Here is a 23,064-nt window from a genome sequence, read left to right on the forward strand (position 1 = left end):
AGTTGGTGTTTTAAGCTTGCTGTCAAATACTTCCTAATGTTATTATGTCTCTGTTAACAGTCTTTTTCCAAGAGTTCTTAGGCTGCCCTTGTGTTGAGTAATAATTGCAACTGCAATCCAAATTTTATAATTCATAGCTGAAGAAAACAGAGTCTGCTGCTTAGTTGTAGTCTAGAATATTCCCGAAAAGCACCTAGTGTAGAAATGGTTAAAAATTCAGATCCTGACCGACTTGGTTCAGATCTGAGGCTAGATCTCAACGAATCAAGCTTCGGACTCGAACCATGCTGACATGGCGGAATTTTGGACTGGAATATTTTAGGCAGAAGAGTAGATTAGTCAAAAATCTAGGACTTGTAGACCTAATCTTAGTTGGTCCTAATCCTTCCTCCCAACAAGCGAAGAGGCCACTTTAAGGTACTGTAGTGATTTTTCTGTACCATAAAAGTATACTACATATTTGCCTGTTAGGGACAGTTAATGTTTGATCCAAGAGCTTTTTCAGTTGGCATGTAAAGCATCGCTAGCAGTCTTATGCTAATTATCATATCAAATGCTTCTTAATGATTCACTGTCCCTATCAACAGCCTTTTTCCAAGATTTCTTTGGTCTTCCTTGTGTTGAGTTGTCAATGATTGAAATAATCCATAAAAGGAAATTAGGATTGGTTTTTGTAAAGCAAATTGCATCGTAAATAGCTGAAGGGAACATGATTTGCTATCACTTGACATAATGTCAACGTAAAATGTCATCAGTGTACCATAGGTCTTGTTATTGACTATAAATTATGCCAATCTGTCCACCCAGATATCCTTCTACTTACGGAATCAATACAAGCTTGTCAAAATCCAAAATTATGATTGACATCATTAATAACCGACCCCCTAAAAAAGCAAAGAAGAGAAAAGAACGGTAATGCCTTCAAAAAAAGGAGGCAAAAAAGGAAATTTTTGGGATTAAAACAATTTCCATACAGAAGAAAAGAAAAGTTTAGCTTCAAAAAAATTTCCCGCAGATTTTCGAAGCAGGAAAATTCTTTAAGAGAAAAGAAGTGAACTAAATACACTCATTATTGCTGGAATAAGACGAAGAATATTTTCGATTATAAATTATGTTGGATGGAAAATGAACAAACTTTTTATTTCCCACCTCAAAAACATTCTTTTTTATTTCTTATCAATTTTTTTATGTGGGAAAATTATTATTATTGAATAAGAAGGCACAAAGAATTTCTTTTTTCATCAAAATTGGGCTGTATATTATAATCAGACAGTGTTTGCCGTAAGAAACAAAAGAGGATGAGAGCTTTTTTGTAAGTTTTTATTATAGGAAAAAATTATGCAAAAATTTTTGGGATGTTTGAATTTTTGTGGTTAAAGACCTTTTTTGAGATTTTCGAGAATTTTTTAATTATGATCATGAACATGATAGAAAATTAATAAGAGACAGAGGTAGTATGGATTCGATATTTTAATTACGGAAAAAGTTTGTAGACTGAAGTTTTGCTTATATAAGATGCCGTTCAATAAGGACAGTAATCAGGAAATGAAGTCTAGAAATTAATGGTTATCGATGACATCTTGATCTTGAGAATTTGTAGAACTCGACACATTTTAGAATCCATTACTAGAGGCTAGGGTTGGGCAAAATCGAATCTTAATATATTCGTCCAACCCTGATAGAGGCAGAGTCTGGCTCAAGTTGAGGCCGTTCTCCAAAAGGCCGGCTAATTCCTTTGGGAGGCCGACCTCAATGGAAGCTTGCAACTCTAACTTTAGGAACTTTTCTAAGGGAAGATTCGAAAATCAACCTAAATGGGATTCTTTCCGAGAGTAACATTCTATAACAAAATCATCAACTTCTATCATTTGAACTCCATTACAAACTAGCAAACGTTCTCTAAGGATCAAATATGATGCTACTTGATAAAATGATGTCAGGGTGTCTTGACGCTAACATGGCGATAGCTTTCTGTCCATTTTTAAAGAAGAAAATGAAACTAACTTATCCAGATGTCAACGTGACTCGAGCGTGGAATCTAAATCAGTAAAATTCAGTCTTATGTCAGAATCATGCAAGCATGGGATATCATTTTTCACATCTTCCAAAACGTATGCCTTTTAGTCAAGAAGAATTGAACGTTGAGACTAATTGGCACCCTAAGCTATCGAGAGCTTGAAATGAGCTTAAATATACTAGATGAGCATTCTAGTAAGCGTTGCTCTCAGCTAATTTCTCTGCTGTTGAGAGAGCGCTCTTTGCCTGCTAGGGACACATATTCACTTCTTGTCTTAAAGATTTTTTTTACCAATTTCAACTGGGTAGATAAAACCATGATAGAACTATACATCAACTAGACAGAACTATGTCATTAACTAGGGTTTTTTGAAGTCTCGATTTTGAGACCGAGACCAGGATCTGAATCGGATTTTCAAAGAAATTCTACAAAATCTTGAAGTCTCAGTCTCAAAAAAAGGTTACAATTAGGGAGCCGTTCTTTTATTACGTTACAGAATAACGAACTTTTTTCAAAATTGAACAATGGAATTCTCGGAATTTCTATTGTTTAAATGGAAATTGACGTAATAAGTGAACGACCCTTAACTAGTTTTGACGTATTACAGCTCACTTTTGGCAATTTTAAATCCAAAAGCCTTCAAATTCAAACAAAACAGCAAAAATCAAAGCTGCACACCCCAAAAAACATCCGCATTGACGCTTTTCAACCAAAACATCTTCACTATCCTAAATCTCCACCCAAAATGAAATATAAAAAACGGAAGCAAAAAGTAAAAGAAACACAAAATAAGCATCTAAAATAGCATAAAATTCTATTACAGAAATCACGTTCTAGAGAATGCAATTTGCGCACCAGAAACGTTTTTTTTTTCTGTGTATTGTAAAAGAAACGTGCTTTATTGCATGTTGCAAGTTAAATTCAGTTGTTAAATTCTTAAATTGCAAAATAAACATTTGTAGCGAAAAAAAAGAGCAGCACGATGTGCTGATGTTGCCAGGCATTTCTATGTGCTACGATCATGTGTTGGGTTGTAGTCAGAAATTGTAGCTTTTGATGTGCATTGATGCAAAAAAAAAGTCTAATTTCTTTTTAAAATGTAATAAGCACGTCCCTGACTATATCCAATTTTACAACATCTTCATCGTTGTACACGAGTCTGCATTTGCTATAGCGAATAAGAAACATTTTTGCTAATTGACGATTGTAGACATAATAAATTAATCAACCTTATAATGTTCATGCTCTTGCATATTCGTGATTTGTTATGATGCTTTTTTACATAAATCAAATTATACATTTATTATTTAACTAGTCAGGCTCATCATTATATCAGTTAATGCAGATAGTTATAAAAAACAATTTTACAACACTAGCTGCTGCTGACAAGTCATTCAATTTGTCACCTTGTCCATAAATTGTTCGATTGAATTGCTTGTTCATTAATTCAATTAATAGGAATTTAAGATTGAATTATGGTCAATTAGTATGCAAAAGTTGTTAGATATTAAATAGCGATTGATCAATTTTCAGATTAAAATGTGTCTCAATAATCCAAGTGATTTATTGCTTTGACACTTTTGTTCCTTTTTAATTATTTATGTAGATGATTTTGTGTTGATTCAGTTGAATATGTTTGGTGATTTAATTTGCATATTATGCTTTGTGGGTCTATACGTAATTTAAGAATATTACTTCTTTGGCTGAGGCGCACGAGGGACTGTTGCCAGGCGTAGGGAATGTCTAAAGACTGCTCTATACTTTGCAACCTTCGGTCAGTTCGGGATAGTAAGGAGTCTAGCGTCCTTTTAAACACATTAAATCCAGGAATGCTTCGGTCTTCCTCGCGATCTTTTTTAAAAATCGATTAATCGAATTTAAAATCCAACACCAGGTCCAACGTGACCTTTTATGAATCCAAGTATGGGACTAAGTCAGAGTCACTCCAGACCTAGTGCTGGGTTTCAAATTCATTAAGCGATTTGAATTTTAAACCCATTTCAAGTCTGAATGTCACGATGACCGGTGAAAATTCGGTTTCAATCTGGCATCATGACAGAGTCACGTCCGTCTAGTGCCGGATTTTGGATCGATTAGCCGACTTGTGCTTTTCGGGATTGAATGTGAATTTGCATCACTCATTTGATGCTATAATACTTACTTACTTACTTACTTCGCTGGCCGTACAAATCAAGTGTTATCCATGGCCACCCTCAGTCGGTACCTGAAGCTGGCCCTATCGCTGGCTACCGCTTATTAAATACCAATTCCAAGAGATGCTGTAGTAAAACAACTATTTAGGAATGTTGGCTACGCATTGGAATGTTGGGATACAAAATAAGAAAGAAGATAAAACATTGAATCATTGAGTCAACGATCCTTGTTTAAAGTTTTAAGTAAAAAATTTAAATTTCTCTGATTTTGTAATCAAAATTCAAATCATCTGAAATTGCAAGCAATTGTAACAATGTCTTATACTGCCTTTTATCACTTTTCCCATTCAAAATTAGGTCAAAACTTTCAAAATCTCAAGATTTTAATCAATAAAGTTCAATATAAATGCCCAATTTCTCATTCACAACATTCATCCAGTTTTGCAATTCAATTTGATATCCATTAAACTTTTTGAATCACAAAAAGCGCCAAAGTCATCCAACAACAAATAAACTTGATGACTTTTCAATTTTATATTTAATTTATTTCTCATCCAGAATAACATTATCATTCAACTTAAAAGAGCCTGCAGCACGATCTGAAAATTGAAATTCAATAATAGTTCAATAATGTTGTTCTGACTGTATCAGCTATAAATAATTTTACATTTAATTAATTTGAATAATTTGATGCCGTACAATAAATTGATATTTTAACATCTCCATTTGCGTGATAATTAATTATTTATTGAAAATAAAAGGAATAAATTGAATGAAGAAAAAAAAAAGGTTGAGATTCAATTAGAAGTGGAATTAATATTGACGCATTGATGAAGTAATAAAATGGATAAATAAACTTTTATTATAATTTTTATGGATTTTGAAAATTCAAATTTCAACGATTTTTACAAATTTAAATTTTAACGGCTTTTAAAATTGAAGTTCTATGGTTTTAAAAAATTGAAATTTCAACGAAATTTTCAAAAATTCAAATTTTGCAGTTCAAAAAATTAAAATTTTACGGGTTTCAAAAATTTATATTTTAACGCCTATTAAAAATTCAAATTTCATCTTTAAAAAATGGACATTTCAACTGTCATTGCAAATTGTAATGAATTTAAAAATTCTATTTCAACGCAATTCAAAAAATCAAATTGCAGCGGCATTAAAAAATTCAAAATTTAACATTTTCTGAAAATTTAAAATTTCAACGGCTTTGAAAACTTCAAATTTTGGCGATTTAAATAATTGTAATTTCAACTATATTTTAAAATTTTAATTTAAACGACTTTAAAAATTCAATTTCATTGATTTCTTAAAAGTTAAATTTTAACGGCTTTTAAAAATTCAAATTAATTTTCAAAAAACTAAATTATTTTTATAAAAAATTAAAAATTCATGAGTTTATGTTCATCTAATTGATTAAATTTTCATCAATCAATCCTCATCCCGGCATAGCTCGAAAATTTAATTACTTAAATTAAACTATTCAAAAAAAAATAATAAAATAAATTTTCCATTCTACACAAAATTTGTGATACACAGCATGACTGAATATGAGACACTCGAAAAGAGGCACTTGGGTAATAAATTATCATCTAGGGCAATTTCATTCGTTTGAACTGATAAAATGACTTTACATTGATTAATTATATTCTAAAGTGTGTCATCGCCAAAGTATTTTATTTCATTCATGGGCTGTTGAATAATGACAGTAACATTGAGTTTGAGTATTTTACTCATAATAGCTATTGTCTCACTCCATAACATCGTCAAGTAGTTCTTTGATTGAATAATGCCGCATATCGTCCTTTCCATGCCATGTTTCTAGAGAATTGTTGTGATTGCTGATTATAGTTTATGAAAAGTGCTCCCGAATGACTCGTTCACTTAGTGGATGTTGTGATTGAAAAGAAAATGGGGAGAAAGTTTTGATGGGATGTGATGTAAAGTTGTTGAAATGGTGCAAGGTGGGAATTGGATAGTTGGAATTATGTTTTGAATGGTTCGACCTGAATGGCACAATGGGGTTAACCGTGGAAAATTTGATCAAAATCAGGCTTCACACATTTAGTATCTTTTGATCTATTTCAATAGTCTTTTTAATTTTTTTGATCCGGTTCAATTTTTTTGATCCGGTTCAATTTTTGATCCGGTTCAAAACTATTTGATCCGGTGCAATATTTATTAATACGGATCAATGTTTGATCACTTTTTGATACATTTCAGCAATTTTTTGATCCGATTCCATAGTTTTTTACTGATTCAATACATTTTGATCCGGTTCAAATATTTTTGATACAATTCAATAGTTTTAGGTATCCAGTTCAATAGTTTTTGATCCAATAAATTTTGATCTAGTTTAATAGTGTTTGATCCGATTCAATAGGTTTTGATCCAGTTCAATACATTTTGATCCAGTTTAATAGGTTTTGAAAGTTTTTGATCCAGTTCAATCATTTTTGATCAAATTTCCATACCTCCCAATCCAGATCCCTAGTTACTGAATTTTCAGCACAACATCCTAGCCCTTTGAACAAATTGAATCTCCTAAGACCAATCTTACTAAATTCTAATCCCTCAAACTCGACATTTCACTCCATAACATCTAAAAATAACATTATCTCCAACTCATCATGTCTTTCACATTCACACAAAAACATCTGCAATCACCTCATAAATTTCCTTGATAGTATCATTTTACTTCCACATTACCCCCACACCAGATATTATCACACTATCAAATGACTGACCTTACCTTGCCATTCATATAATTGCAAACAAACACAAAAAAATCTGATCCATCACAGAGTCATGAAGGCCGTTAGTAGTCACGTGCGCACATCACCTAAAAGTTCATAATTACTTGGTCTAATGTAAAGGTGCTGCAAAAAGAGACAAAAAGAAAGCCGAGAAATGTGAAAAGTTCACTAATGATTTTCAAAATTGAATCTCATCATGAAGATATTGAGAGTAAAGGAAGAAGTTGTGTATGATGTCATTTATCGCTCACTCAATTTTCATCATCGCACACAAAAAAAAAGTCGCACATGAAGATATCAATTTTAATAAACGTCATCAAGCGTAACAAATGTTCATAAAGAATCTTGTGTCTTCCTTTAAATTGAAGAGAAATTTTCTTCTTATATCATTTATTATATCTTTCATGCTCTACTTAAGTGAATGAACCATGATAGAGAAGTGGCGATGATTTAGCAATTTTGATCAGCTGGCTGTGGATAGCAAAAGTATGAGAATCAAAAACGAGAATATTCGTGATATCTTTATCAATGTCTTATCAAATTGTGATTTATTGTACTCAAAATGAAAACATTTGATACAGATGCGTAATGTTTATCAGGCACTTGACTTCCTAGACGCATATGCCGACGTGCAATGAGGCAATCTTGGTATTGACTTGGTTATTTGCTTCTCAATTGGGGTTGATTAAACATGACGTCTAGAAATATTGATGAGAAAGTTCACGGACTGACATAAAGCACTTTAGAAGCTCGTTAGCCTCAAGTCTGAGCCTATTTCAGTGACTTAATTCTATGTGAGCCCGTAAGACGCCAAACGACGACTAATCCGGCTTATGATTGACATGATGGCAAAGTAGCTTTGAATTTGAGCATCTTCAGCACCTGTCGGACATAATTGAACTTTAAGCCAATTTTTCAAAGGGTTGTTCATTTATTAATTAACGCTTTTAGGGATGTTGAAGTCGAAAAGTCGATTTTTTGCATTTCATACCCTAACAGGCATAGAGCATGCTCACATGGTACCGTAATCTCATCACCGTACTATAAAAGCATGCTCTTTGTATGTTAGGGATAGTAAAAGGACAGTCAATAGCTAAACACGATCATAAAATGCCAATTCCTCAAAACCTCACTGGCAGACACCCCAAAAGACAATTGGAATCACACATGAAGTGATAACAATTCAAATGCTTGTTGTTTAGGTTAAGGACAATATTCTTAACAATCTACAAACAATCGACGATGCTTACCTTAATTGTTTCATTTACATTCATTTCTCGGAAGGCAACAAATTGATGAATTTGTTGGTTTATTGTTAATTGTAAATTGTCTTTGAAAGTTTAATTGAACGTGTTTTGTTTATACAGGTTGTATAAGCCATGATTATGGCACCTATGATAATCTATAAGATTTTCAATGTAATTATCTATTAGGGGATCGTTAATTGTGTAGAAATGGGTTTGCAAGTTAGGCAGAAGTTCACTACTTATTCATCAAATTAGTCAATTTAGCTTATTTTAGGAATTTTATTCAGGACATCCAGCATATGATCTAATAGACATTTTATACAATTCATCTTAAAACTAAAACTAACTTCCAATTTCCATCTTCTAATTACAGATTTTCAGCAAATTATAAAATGGCTTCAGTTAACAACACATCAGACATCCCAGATCATGCAGTGAATACGGCAGTCAATAATGAACCAAAACGTAAAGTATCAATACTTACAGATCCACCACATATACAAAGTGGTGGATATGACAATCCTGCATTCGACGGTCCACGAAGGAAAATCTCTCAGGTTAGTTTTAGTCTATTTTTTAGTGACTGTTCTGGATGGTTTTATTGCTTTGTTGATTTTATGTGTTAAGTTATTGGTTAAGAAGTTTTATGTTATGTTATATGATGTTGTATACTTTGTAAATGTGGCTGTTTAAGTCTTCTATCTATTACTGTAGATGCTTCTATCACTTGTAGTTGTACTTAACCCTATTTCTGTTTAATTACTAACTTAAAGATAGTGATGCTCTTCTTCTAAAATGAGCGACTATCTTTTGAATGCATTCTTAATTTTGTAGCAGTCTTCAAGCTGCAAATTCTGCTTTTATATGCGGAATAACGAGTTTTATGGTCCATGTATAGTCGTGCAAAATTCTATGGTTTCTAACCCAAAAGACATAAGACGTAAAAATGGTCAAAAATCTGATTTCAGACTGATTTGACTCTAGTCTAAGCAAGGGTTTCATTAAAATCTGATGCGGAGCTAGAGTCAGGTTAGTCTAAGCCCAGAGTTTTGACCATTTCTATGATTTAAGGCACATTCATGTCTTGCCATAAACTAGGCTGTATAGCATCTTCCTAGAGCAGCTTCTTAAATGTGCTACACCAGGCTATATATGCTGTCATGCCTAAAATATCCAGAGAAACCAGATTTTTCCTCAAAAATCTTAAGCGACTTCGAGCTCTGATTGTGGATTCTTCTAATATCTATCAAAAATCGAGCCATCAAGTACCCCCCTACCATTCATGGAAACCAATCCAATTTCAAGCCATTTTAAAACTCAATTCAATTCCACAACAGTTGGAAATCCCTTTGAAATCTTCTCACACAGCATCTCAGTAGTATTAATTAATTTTTTATCGGATATAACTAAACACTTCGTTTCCCTCCAACATTCATTCTATCACACAACAGCAATCAACCCATTCAGATTCGAGTCCGGTGAGAAAGAAGAGCATATTGCACAATCCTCTTACTCTTGAACAACAGCAGCAAGCACTTCAACAAGCTCACGAGCCAATCACACAGCAACCAACACCTGCAAATTATGGTATGCTTTAGTCTCTTAGTTTTTATAGCTTATCTACATCCATTTCGTATCTACACCTTATAACTGTTAGATTAAGAATTCATCCTGATTTTTTATTTTTTTTGCACTTACTTCCACGAATGGATGTAGAAACGAAATCCAATTAATTTGTTCTCGAATTTAATTGAATTTTTTTATTTCTTCCTGTTCTTCTTCCTTCCTTCCGTGGTGCTAATTTAAAAAATTGAAAAACTACATCCAAAAAAATTAAGATAAACACAATGGCGATTTTCATCTTCAACCCCATCGACGACCACAACGAAAACATTCGGCAACAGAGTCACTGTATTCGAGACATTCACATAAAAGTCCGAAACGTATAGAACCGGAAAATCAACTTGAGCACTCATGGATTTATGCATTGTGTATGCGTTGTAGAGTACAATGTAAGTGATAAATTTGAATAAATCTTAGTCATACTTACTATTTACATTAAATCTAGATTCTACACCATCATGGCAACCAAAAGGATGGGAAAAAGTTTGTCCATATCCATTATGTCCATCATATCGTCAATTTGCACGACTTGTTTCAATTACGTTGATAGGTAAGTAAGGTTTCATGAGGATAATTAATTAAAAATGTCGAAAAGTCATTATCTAGCATGTACAGTTGATAACATCATGACTATACCAAAAAGCAAGCTTTAATCTCTGCTCAGAACGACAATTTAGGGATAAATATTGATTTTACTTACTTTAATTCCTTCTTTTTTTCGTTTTCATTTCTAATTCATTCTGCCATCTCGCGATTAATGAACCGTACAGGATATTGCTTTTGGGGTTTATTGCGGAACTGTACGGCATCAATTTTATTATTGTGGGTGGGCTGATGGGGATTGGGAATTGTTGGTGGGACTCTTAGACATTTCTGACAAGTGAGACTGCTCTCTGGAAGGCAGTTGACTTGAAAAAATCTGCAAATAGTGTCCCTAACTCATCGTGACTTAAGCATTGAGCCTTGCATTGATTAACAAAATACCCAAAACCTCCCACCAGCTCACCATCCACAATTCATAATGTCCAACCCCCACAAAATACAAATATTCAATATAAATTCAATTCATCAACATAGTTCATTGTCAATGTCGGTTTTAGTATAGGAAAAAAAAACTCGGAAAATGAATAAAATTAATTGTATGAACAAGATTTAATTACATTTCTTCGAATTGACCAATTTGGTTAACGTTAAGTAACCTGTCAGTATTACACATTCGGTATTATTTTCGACGATGACGCTTGGCAATAGCAATAGATTTCATTAATTCCGATTTTTCGTCGTCTGTCTTCATAAAAATAGAAAATTGTTGGTGATTTTTTCGATAAAGTTTGTGGCATTTAAGGATGGTTGGGGGTTAAGAGGATGCTGGGAGGTTTAGAGACTTGTGTTTTATTTGATTTTTTTTGGAGATTTTGAGGTTTTATGGCTGAATTCTAAGGCCTATTGAGTCCAGAGTCTTAATTTGTATTAGAAGGTCTAAAGCAATTAAGGTATTAGTGTGTTGCATATTTTTGGATGCACAAGTTGTCAACTATATCCATTTTATTGTAGAATATTAGAAATTCACATAAATTCAGTCATTTGCCAAAAATTTGATGCCCTCAAAAAATCATTCAAAAATCCATTGACCTGACATTTTGCTTATCACATGTCACAAATCACACAGCATCCAATGGAACTAAATAAATTGATTTATTTTCTAAAAATAACTTCGAACGAGGCACTCGACTGCAATTGACATTCAATGACACTGAATTAAATTTTCTATTGAAATCCTATCAGCAACAGCACTAGTAGTTTAATTAAAATCCATAGCTTTGTACCGCAATGAAAAAAATCTCTCTGATTAAAATTCAATTTGATTGCCAAAAAACCCAGTCATAGCAATTTCATGCTCATTAATATGCAAGAAATCATTCTCAATCTAACCATATAAATTGTTGAAGATTTGTGCATAATGTTAAGCGTTTAAATGGCAGGGATGTAATAAAGGAATTAAGAGATTAGTAAGGTATTATTGACGTTTAGTTACTTTGCTAGCTGTAGAGATCAATTGTGATCCATGACCTTTCATTGCTGTCGAATGAAACTAGTTCTATCACTGGTTACAGCTTTCCAGTTCCCGTTTCTAAGTTCAATAATGTCACAGTCGATAGCTTCATTCTTTGAGTTCTTGGGCAGCTCAATCCTGACTCAGATTGAAAGAAGCAATCCGGAAAGGCAGCAAAATGGTGAATAATCTAGTCCTAAATCGGCATAAGGCTAGTTTGAGGCTAGAATTTGTCTGTAGGCTAGAACCAATTTTGCAGATGCCGGTATTCGAGCTTTTAAATGCGAGTTGAAAATAGAATAGTCACTGACAGAATTGGCAAGACTCCAGTGGGATCTAGATTCTGATGGAGGCTCCTTTTTGGACATTTAGAGTCCGGATTGCCAAAATTCTGACAAATTGTAATCAAACTAACAGACATAACTAATTCCTTCCCTCGTACAATAATTAAAAATTCAATTCCAAGCTCCCCTTGAATCCACCTCTGCACCACACCATAAAACCAATGACCACAAAATTAAATTCATTGCCACAATAGACCTGAAGCGTATTCAGCATGATACTTGTTAATAAAATTCAAGCAACATGACTGAGCGACATTGTTTCTACTTTTTATTTCTCCGTATTTTTTTTTTCTATGCAGTCATCGAACTTTGGTGATGTCGGTAATTTTATATTAAACATATTGTACATAAAATGTCTCATTCCGCTCAGCATTGAATATTTGCACTGTGGAGTTAGGAAAAAAAAGTTACGTCGATGATTTTCCACCCAATTTCCACAATTTGTTGAGAGTATAGCACAAAAAACCTATAATACCAATCACCACCGTTGACAAAAAATTATTTATGGCTATTTTGTGTGTTGAGGTTGAATGGTCAAGGGATGGGGAGGATGTAAGAAAAAAAAACAATAAAATGGATGAAAAAGTGGAAAATAACATCATTAAATGTGTTTAAAAAGACATTTTAATTGAAAATTTCTTTCCTTTTTTGTGGCTGCTTATTTGCTGTTCTCGTTCATTGACCGAAGATTATTTATTATGACATCTATGCTGCCATAAAATTAATTGTGTAATTTCCTTCTATTAACTTTTTATTTTGACAATTTTTTGTCCATTTATCAATTTTTTTATGCTTTATACGGACACATACATGCGGCATATTGCTGGGATATGTAATTGTTGGCATCTGTGCATTATTAAAAGTGCTGATTCTAGTCTAGTTTTTGAGATTAAATTACTAAACGATTGTCTGGCTGAGAATTCTTAGAGTCTAGGCTGTAAGAAGGGTTATTGAGTTGATTTTTAGTCAGATTTAGGCAAATGAAGGCTTATAAAGAAGCTATGAATAGGTAGCAGCCAACATTAGTGATGTTTAACTGTTATTCTCAACTGTCATAACAGCAAGAATCCTGTAGCGTACTTTTCTCGCGAATCCGGTGTTATACCGTCCTTTAACCAGTCTATTCACCTTCTAATCAAAGCCTTCATACTCCAAATTTTCAATTTACTGCCTTTATCAACAGCCAAAACAACAAAAATATCAATTTTTCCCCTAAAACAATTTTCCATTCAAATTCAAACATTTTTTTTTGTTCTCTCTTAATTTAATTTAAGTCAATTGGAAATGGCCAGCAGTCAAACAGCTTCAATTATTAAAATGTTCAATTTTCAAAAGCAATTTTCTCTCACAAAACAGCCAAAAAAAGGAACTGACTCTCTAATATTTTTAAAAGGCTGCAAAGTTTGAAAAGCAATATCCACCTATTATATGCATAAAACAATATTTTAACATGCACAATTTATTCTATTTCTCCGGTGCCAGTGAAATATTTTTTTTTTTGTGCCTTTCTACTTTTTTCCTGTGAGTTCATAAAATTCCAAATGGCCAAAACCATTTATTTCCCGGACTTTTTGTCTTTTTCACTTTTTTTTATTTTATTTATTTTTTGCACTTAATTTTCGGATGTCACACAAAATGATAAAGTTAGTCGTGGAGGGTGGATGAAAAATATTGTTCTATATAAAATAAAATGAAGCTTCATGTATCAGCCAAGCACATTTTCCTGCTTAGGTTTATAAAAAAAATATTTTTTGTTCTTCCTTTTATTGTTTAGCACTCCAAGCGGTATCATTACATCCATTACATCTCGCTTGTTTTGTATATCAATGTGAAACTTGATGGAAATTAAAAATCGCTTTTAGTGATGATGATGATGAAAGGCAGCAAATTGAAAATTTGGAGTATGAAGGCTTTGATTAGAAGGTGGATAGATTGGTAAAAAGTTGGAATAATGTCGGTTTTGCGACAAATTTAGGATGCATTAGTACCACACTGGTTTTAAGCTATTGGTTTTTGCTGTTAAAACAGTCGAAACTGTTCAAATCTAGAATAATATTTAAATCACTTATTTTTTTATACTGCCCAAAATAAATTGTCAAAAAAAAAAATAAACATTAGCTTTTGAGACCTTAAGGTCCATAGCTGCGCGTTTATATGCGTTTCATGGCTATTGATAGTTTAACGAGGGAGGATTTGCCAGATCGACGTGAAAAATCGACTAAACGATAAAAAATTCAGCCCCAGATCAACGTGACTCTGATTTGTTCCCGGATTTGCTTTAAATCATTCATGATCAGTAAACGGGAGCTGTATATGCATAGGAAATTAAATATTCTTGCCCTCGTACTTCATTCGACTACAAAAATTACATTTAGCTATCTTCCACGAAACCTTGTCCCCCCACTTACCTAAAAATAAACATATTCAGCCTATGCAAATAAAATAAGAAAATTTCAATCATGATAAAAAGCATATTTCTCACTTAGACTTAAGTGAATTAAATATATAATCTCAGTAAATCTCAGTAAAAAATAATTTCCATAAGTTGTAGACTCAAAAAAAAAAAAATGCGATAAGAAAATTCACTAATTTTTCAACAAAATTGAAAAAGTCATGTAATTTTCTCGTTATACAGACAGACAGTAAAAAAACGCGTCAAAGAATAAGAATTATGAATGAGAAAGAAAGTAAATTACAAAACATTCTCTTTTTGTATATAAAGAACTAAGTCTAAACAGCTCTCATTCTTAAAGTAACTTTGAGGCAACAAATACATCATCATATACATCATTAATTTTATCGTAGATTGCGAGGGCAAAATGATAAATCTTCATGAAAGATTTTGCCTTCTTCTTATTTGCCTTTTTTTGCTAACAAAGATTTCTAAACTAAATGGTCAAGTAAGGTTTGAATTAGTGGCTGGTTGGCTGTCTGTAAGTCTGAATGGTGGCAGTTAAGTTATGGAATTGAATCCTATAGAAAATTTCAGTCCCCAGTTTCAGGCTACATCTAAGGGAGGTTCTGGATCTTATTTGATTAGTATGACCAGCAAAGTGAGGGAATAAGTAGAAAATATTCAAAATTTGATATTTTGGTTGCCAAAATGTCAAGGTAGCAAGGTGATATGTTTGGATCTACAGACAAAAAGAGGGAACAGTCCATATAGATGTCAGATAAGAGTGAATTGGAGGCAGCAATCGGACGTTGGGATGACTTAGCTTGTAGAGTATCAAAGGTTGAAGTTATTGTGGTTGGATGTGTCAGACCTAGATATCAATATCTGGGGCTATCAGAGGGACTATCATTAGTCAGAACTGGCACGTTCAAATCTTAATTTAGAAAGCTCGATATTGACTCGAATTTTACATGGTGTCGAGTTGATTCAAGTCGACATCGAGCTCTGCTTACTTACTTAGATAAGACACACATGGACATTCATTGTCACGTGTAGGAAGCATGTGATATTCGTCTATTCCTCAAAATCTTTTGCTAATTCAGTACATTAATTGCTCAAACAACTCCTTGCCATTCACGAAATCTGCTTCTATTGCTCTTAACACTTGAGTATCCTTTGAGTATCCTGTGTTTATCTGTAGACTTGTCTAGTCCATCTTAAGCAATTTGCACAAAAATCAGATATGATACCAGCATCGTGATTCAAAGTTACATTCAAAAAAAGCTAATTATAAATTTAATTTCAACTAAATGCGCTTTTGTACATCAAACCAAACAACATTATTACTTGTTTGCCACTCTCGCTACTTCTGTAATGCATCACATAGTAAACTACGTTGATAGAACATTTTGATGTTTATGAACAAAGAAAAAAGCTCTCCGATGTAATGTTTTGCAATGATTTTATATTATTTTTTGTAGCATCCTCTTCTTAACACTCGTTTATAGACCACTTCAATTCAAAGCCACTGTTTTTTGTCTTGTTATTATTTCCATTGGCACAGTTTTGCGCGAACGAAAGCAACTCGTGTATTGGATTAAATTTATAACGTATTACAGTTACATATATTCATTTATATACAGCCTTAATACACATCTTGATGTCTTGTTAACTGGTTTTTACATTCATTTATTTTATGGTATCCAATATAGCATATAACTCATCTATAACATTAACATGTTACGATAATGGGTCGAGTTTAAGCTACCGCTAAATTGATAAATGTTCTTGATACTTGTGTCTGTTATAGAGTTGGAATTATGTACTTGAGAGATGATTTAAGTGAGGCTAAATGAAATTAAATTAATTCACATGAAATTTTGAGAGAATTATGTGTGGATTATTATATTCATAAGGATGTCTCAATATGCAGTGAGATTCTTAGTTATGTATTTAGTAAGGTTGAAGTATGCAATGTACTTGTGTCTAATTTTGGATGTTTATTTAGAAGTTGTTCTTACAAGAGTGATAATTTCCTAATTTTAAGCAATTAGAAAGCTCAACCCGAGCAACACAATGCAGTAGACCGCAGTTTTTGCTGTAAAAATGGATCAAAATCCGTCATCACAGTGCCGTCTGAGCAATTTGCGTCTTCCTGTTTATTCGGTAACGCAACGGTGTTTTAGTGGACACGATGTGATATTCTGGCAAGCAACTGAGTCATTTAAACCAGCTCGGCATGCATATGACGAAAAAAGAATCCTTCTGCGATTCCGTCTCGTATTTATGCCGTGTGCTTTACGGGCATCTAAAATTACGTTGTTGTATGTATTGATAAGCACACAAATCAGCCCTTGAAGTAGGTTGTTTAAATATAAATTATGTAGCAACATATTAACAACCAGGGACAACCAATTTCTCCGGTACTATTATGGTACCGTACTTCATAACACACCACTTAAACGGTGCCGTGGATTTTTGAGTATAACATAGTGGAGTACCTCATACCTACTGATATTAGTGTCCGAAAGTATTCAACAAAGCTTGTCCCATTGCACAAGATAGATTTATCAATCTACAGCATATAAAAATCTGCAATTTACCCCAACCACCCCTCAAAATCACCAACTCTGACTTATATCCTTACATTCACATCCACTTCATGTTACAGCATCACATCATGTGAGCTAACTTATTAATCATATCATTGAAACACCAAACTTCAATTAACAAATGTTTAGCAAAATGTTGAATGAATCTCCTTATTGTACAGAAGTGCGAATGTAAGAAAATTGGACATAAGATGCATGAAATGAGTAGATAGTTATCAAATTGTATGTATACATGTTATACAACATTACAATGGTCATCTATCATTCTCTCAATGGATTTTTTATAGTTTCTTTCCCACAATCAGTCGAAAAAAGATAAAAAGAAGCTAAGGCATTGGAGATGAGAATGTTATCTAGTCATATAGCACATAAGTTTCATTATTACAAAGAGATGATGATATAGTAGGCAAATAGAGATGAGAGGATCTTTACAATCTTCATGCATGTGATATGAGAGGATACAAAAATGTTCGAAAAAAATGAAGCTGATGCTGTAGATGAACTGTTGTGAATTTTTCAGTTTGATACACTATCTTTTGTGGATAATAAACTGATTTGCAATATGAAGACTTTATTTGACTATGATATGAATTTTTGGATATTGGATGGAATAAAATGCAGAATTTTGAAGATGTCATGTGTAGTCAAGGCTTACGGAGGATCAAAAGAGATACGCATTGGATGTATTGTTAGAGAAGATTTAAATGATACTGTTGTCCTTAGTTTGTACAGTTTAATCAATAGTTTGACAACTTGATGGTCCACTTATCCACTTGTTACTTTCATTGAGGGGCTTTAACAGTCTAGTTAGAAGAGATGTTCAATGAACATTCTTCCCTTATCTATGGATTTTGAATTTACATCTTGATAGAACATTCCTAGAAGGCTCACGGTCCATCTGACCAGCGTGAAATTAGTCTCATGCCAATTTCGATGAAATTCAGCCTCAAGATTAATTCAACTTAGCCTGAGGCTGGGATTTCAGTTATTTACAGTATGTATGCTTTTCGGGATGCCAAAAAAGACTACAAATGTGAAATGAGGAGATCCGATAGGCACACAATGCAGAAATGACTGAAAATCGAGTCCCATGCAAACCAAACTTTGGACCTTCAAAACGAAAATGTTCAAAATTTTCCAAAAATTCCAAAATTTGTATAGAGACTCCGACTTCTTGAAAAATTGGGACATTTCGAGGCTTTGTTGGGACACAGCAGCAAGGCTGAAAAGTACAACAGCGTCCCGTCAAAAATACAGCAGATGGCCGCTCTACCTTAGGCTGGATTTCATCGAATCTGATCTGAGTTAAGAGCCATGTTGGTCTGGAGTCAGTTTTTGGGCGATTTCAACGCCGTATGCTTTCTAGGAAAGTATCATATCGGCTTCCATGATGAAACTGATCTTCCTCCGACTTGACACCAATCCAGCAATTCTTCAACATATCGGAATATTTCTTAGCCATAACCAGATGTTTAGTGAATGCATGAATGCATGGAGCCAAGTAATACATCAGGAAATTTGATAAATTGAATTGACTCAGTAGCAAAATTGTTTGTATTCGGTGATTTTCTTGTTAAGGATTCTGTTTGTAGTCGGAATCATGTCAGAGTCACGTCAACCAAGAGCTAGATTTCAGTGCTAAATATTTGAGTTGTATCGACAATATTTCGTAAGAAATCCACTACAAATTTTCATTTTGGATAATTTTCCCACAAATCTAGACCACATGTCATATAGCTGGATTACAAATGTTTTCCTCCTTCTCCACTAGCTTCTCGATCTTATTCCCAAAAGGAAGTATTTTAGTTTATTTACTTTTTCCTTCCACAATATTATCATTGTACTGACAATTTTATTCTTAACATTTGCTGGAACTCACATGGCCTCAATGCTCCTTATTCCTTACTACTGAAGAGTGGGAAATGTTTTTCATCTCCATTATCCATCATTTTTCTGTCAATGTACACAAATTGCAACATTTAATGATATTATTATACTAATCTACTATAACATGTCATGTGACATACATACATTAATATGAATATTTCATGTACATATGTGAGAATCCCCTCTGTGTGAACTATTTTGTGACATTCGATAAGCAAAATTAAAATACAATTTCTTTTCATTCCACTCAATATATAAACACACCATCTTATTTATTGAATTTTGACCTTTTTTTGCTGAGCAATGCGAAAATTTTTTTTTTTATCCTTCTCGTTCCACTTTTGTAATACTTTTCTTTTCCTACTTCTTTTTTTATCACATATTTGCTTCTCGTGTGTTCAATTTTATATCGAAGTGCTGGCTCGATAGTGCAAGATGGGGATAGTTTGGGTACATTCTGTAGTTTTCCGAACAGAAATAGAGCAAACTCATAAGTATGCTTACGAAATTGAGCACGATTAATGAAATTGATTAAGTATACTCATGAACACGCTCAATTTGGTGAGGATGTTTATTGTCTGTTAGGTTGAGATGCATTAAAATTGGAAAGTGTGCAAAGTTTGTCGTCCAATTTGACTTCTTTCTTACTTCGATAGCCTTGCAGGTCAATTGTGATTCATAGTTTCGATTTGATGACTTCTGTAGCTAGTTCTATCGCTAGCTGCATTTATAAAGGTCTTTTTCTGTCTTACATCCAGAAATTTGCTGGATTTCGTATCGATTAAGCGATTTGCGTTCTTCAGGTTTTAGCAGTGCATGAAATAATAGGTTCTCTGGAATAATAAAGCGTGTCAACTCACTAAAACCTCATATCTGACAACCAAGCAGAGCTTAAAGTCGAATTGAATGTTGTATGAAGTCAAATCGACCTGAGTCGACTTCTCCATGATTCAAGTCCAATTCAAGTCGACTTCGAGCTCTGCTGACAACTCTACAAAAGCTCATCCTCAAATTTGAAATTTTCCGTATATTTAAGCATAACTGATCTCAGACATGCTCTTTCCGGCATGTGTCTAAAGAGAGAGATTGAAGAGATACCCCAACTTTAGAGACTGAAAATATGTTCAAACTCAATTGGAGTCCTCACAACTCTTACCTAAACAACACTATATGAAAATCCAATCAACTCATTCAAATCCCAATACCAACCTTAATTCCTAAAACATCAAAAAAAGTTCCAAACCCTTGTATCAATAATCGTCAATACCAACATTAAAGTATACAAAACATCAAGAAGAAGACCAAAAAAAGGGACGTAAAAAGGAAGTCAAGAGAGGAAAAGCAAATGTAGCAAGAACAATAATATAGGCGAGAGAAAAAAAGCAAACAATCCTGAATTGAACTCGAAACAAAAAAAAATTGGAAATGAATTTCCATATCGACACATTCCGTCATCGTATCCCAATTTTTTGGTTTTCCTTTTCCCCTTTTTTTTTGTTACTCAACATATATGTATACATAACATGACTTTGTCCAAAAGTATCATTATTTGACAATGGAATTAGGATTCATTTCCTTTATCTTTGAGAATGAAAGTTAAACAAAAGAAATCAAAAAAGATTTTGAGAAGAAGTCTTGTCGATGACATGAGCTAGTGATGGAGGGAGTAATGGGGGATGTTCAAAAGCTACGTCACGTTGTAATTTGGAAACAAAATTGTAAAGCTAGCTTAAGCTTAATTAACTCGGAAAGCACACGACGTAGAAAAAAAGCTTGAAATTGACTTGGTTTTTGAATGAAAAAGTCAACTAGAATCGACTCGGCTCCATACAAAATTCGAGTCGACTTCGAGCTCTTCGTAGAAATGGACGAAAACCCGATACCAAGCGAGCGTGCCGGACAGTGACTCCAGCCCATTTTTCATGAAATCCAGCCTCAGACAAGAATTGAATCAGTCTAGGGATAGATTTTTGGCTATTTCCACGTCATGTGCCGTCAAGTGTTACGCAATTTACGGATGTTCCCTAAAGAGAGATTGAGTGACTCAAATATCACACATTAAGGATTGTGATATAAATTACGAAAAATGCTAATGGGAACAATTTCCTGTTCTGATTAAAGAATCATTTTTTTTGTCTTTCTTGGGGTCAATCCTCAATGATGTCCATTAAAAGACATCTACTTTCCATAATGTATATCATCTCTTATCTCCATTTCAAAAATCCTACACATCACAAACGAACATCCAAAAAAAGTAATTTTTCTTTAACTCATAACAATCTGGTAACATCCCCAATGGACCCACCCACCTCAGATTATTCAGTTTTAATTATAAGCATTTATGAAACTCACATGTAAATTGTATATATAACATGAGGCACATGATGATGGATAAAAGAAATCCCTTTTTGTGTCTAGTTTTTCTGGGGTAAGCCAACAACAACATGTCACACTGATACCACATTATGTATATATATGTGTGTTTTTTGGAGTGTGACCCTTGTTCTAACTTTTGCCAACTTGATTTCACTGTGGAGGACACAAAAAATGTGGGATTGAATGATACAATGAAGGAAAAAGAAGAGAGAGGAAACAGACTTTTTTAGTCTGCTTAATGTACAAAAAAATAAATAACAAAAGTTTAAGGCCTTAAAAAAATTTCAACCCAGAGATTTATAGGTTTATGAATCTTTTCTTTTTTTTGTACTTTTTTTGTTACTTTACTATAAACATTTTTTAATTCTCTTTAGTTACTTATTTTTGGAGCATTTTTCCTGTTTTTCGTCTTCTCCTTTTTGATAAACTTCCCGAGAAGTTTATTAATCTTTGGGGAGTTGAATATGAGGTGAATTTAATTGATTTGAACTGAATTGGACTCGATTGAATTGATTTGGACTTAATCGAACTGAATTGAACTTAGTTGAACTAAATTGAAATTATTGTAACTAGATTTGAACTGAATTGAACCAAATAGACCAAAGGTGAATTGAATTGAACTAAACTGAACTGTATTGAATCAATTTGAACTGATTTGAACTGATTTGAACTAAACTGAACTGAATTGAAAGAATTTTAACTGAATTGAGTTAGATCGAACTGAATTGAACTCAGTTAAATTGAACTGAACTGAATTGAATGATTTTGAACTGAATTGGGCTAAAATGAACAGATTCGAACTGTATAGAGTTGAATTTGACTGAATTGAACTCATTTGCACTGAATTAACTGAATTTAATTAAATTGAACTGAACTGAACTAAATTTTTAATGATTCGAACTAAATTGAACTAATTTTAACTCAATGGAACTGAATTTGAACTCATTTTGATAGAATTGGACTCAGTTGATTTAAATTGAACTGTCTTGAACTGAATTGACAAGAATTGACCAAAATTGAACTGAATTGCCAAGAATTGACCAAAATTGAACTGAATTGACAAGAACTGAACTGAATTGATCTAAATTGAACTGAATTTTAACAGATTTGACTGAATTAGACTAAGTTGAAATGAATTGAACTTAATTGAACTGAATTTGAACCTGAACTTATCTGATTTGATTTAGATTGAAGTAATTTGAATCGATTTGAACTTGATTTGAACTGAATTGAACTGATTTGAATGGATTTGAGCTGAATTGAACTAAATTCAACTGAATTCAACTGTATTTAGTTGAATTGAACCAAATTGACAAGAATGGACCAGACTTGAACTGATTTGAACTGTCACAATGTCAATTTCTATCACAATGTCTACAAATTCCTTAAAAATTGCACCTCCAAAATCCCTCAGACAACCTTTTTTTAAAAACTTTCCCAAAGGAATTAAACCGTCAAAAGTCTTTAAACACGCACTAAGCTTCTGCATCAAAACTTGTCAAGAAATCGTCTGTACTTCTCGGAAGAAAAAGACTATAAAATATTCCATACTTTTGCTAGAAGAAGATAGAACATAGAACAAAATTAAGCTATAG

At 33.2% G+C, this 23,064-nt stretch overlaps 1 protein-coding gene across 3 annotated transcripts in view; it reads left to right on the top strand.

Annotated features, from left to right (window-relative positions):
* Nha1 (Na[+]/H[+] hydrogen antiporter 1) overlaps window positions 1-23,064 on the top strand; it is a 57,918-nt gene that overhangs the window by 21,791 nt on the left and 13,063 nt on the right. For 2 of the 3 annotated variants that reach the window (XM_070648247.1, XM_070648249.1), the window contains exons 2-5: window positions 8,553-8,736; window positions 9,631-9,766; window positions 10,018-10,191; window positions 10,248-10,352. In XM_070648247.1, the coding sequence (XP_070504348.1) occupies window positions 8,572-8,736; window positions 9,631-9,766; window positions 10,018-10,191; window positions 10,248-10,352 (580 nt within the window). In that variant the 5' untranslated portion in view covers window positions 8,553-8,571. The remainder of the gene's footprint in view (window positions 1-8,552; window positions 8,737-9,630; window positions 9,767-10,017; window positions 10,192-10,247; window positions 10,353-23,064) is intronic. The other variant, XM_070648250.1, reaches the window with a different exon arrangement.

The sequence above is a fragment of the Chironomus tepperi genome, unplaced genomic scaffold (assembly GCF_022539635.2).
Source record: "Chironomus tepperi strain 1889 unplaced genomic scaffold, CSIRO-AGI_Ctep_v1 contig_394, whole genome shotgun sequence".
NCBI lineage: Eukaryota > Metazoa > Arthropoda > Insecta > Diptera > Chironomidae > Chironomus > Chironomus tepperi.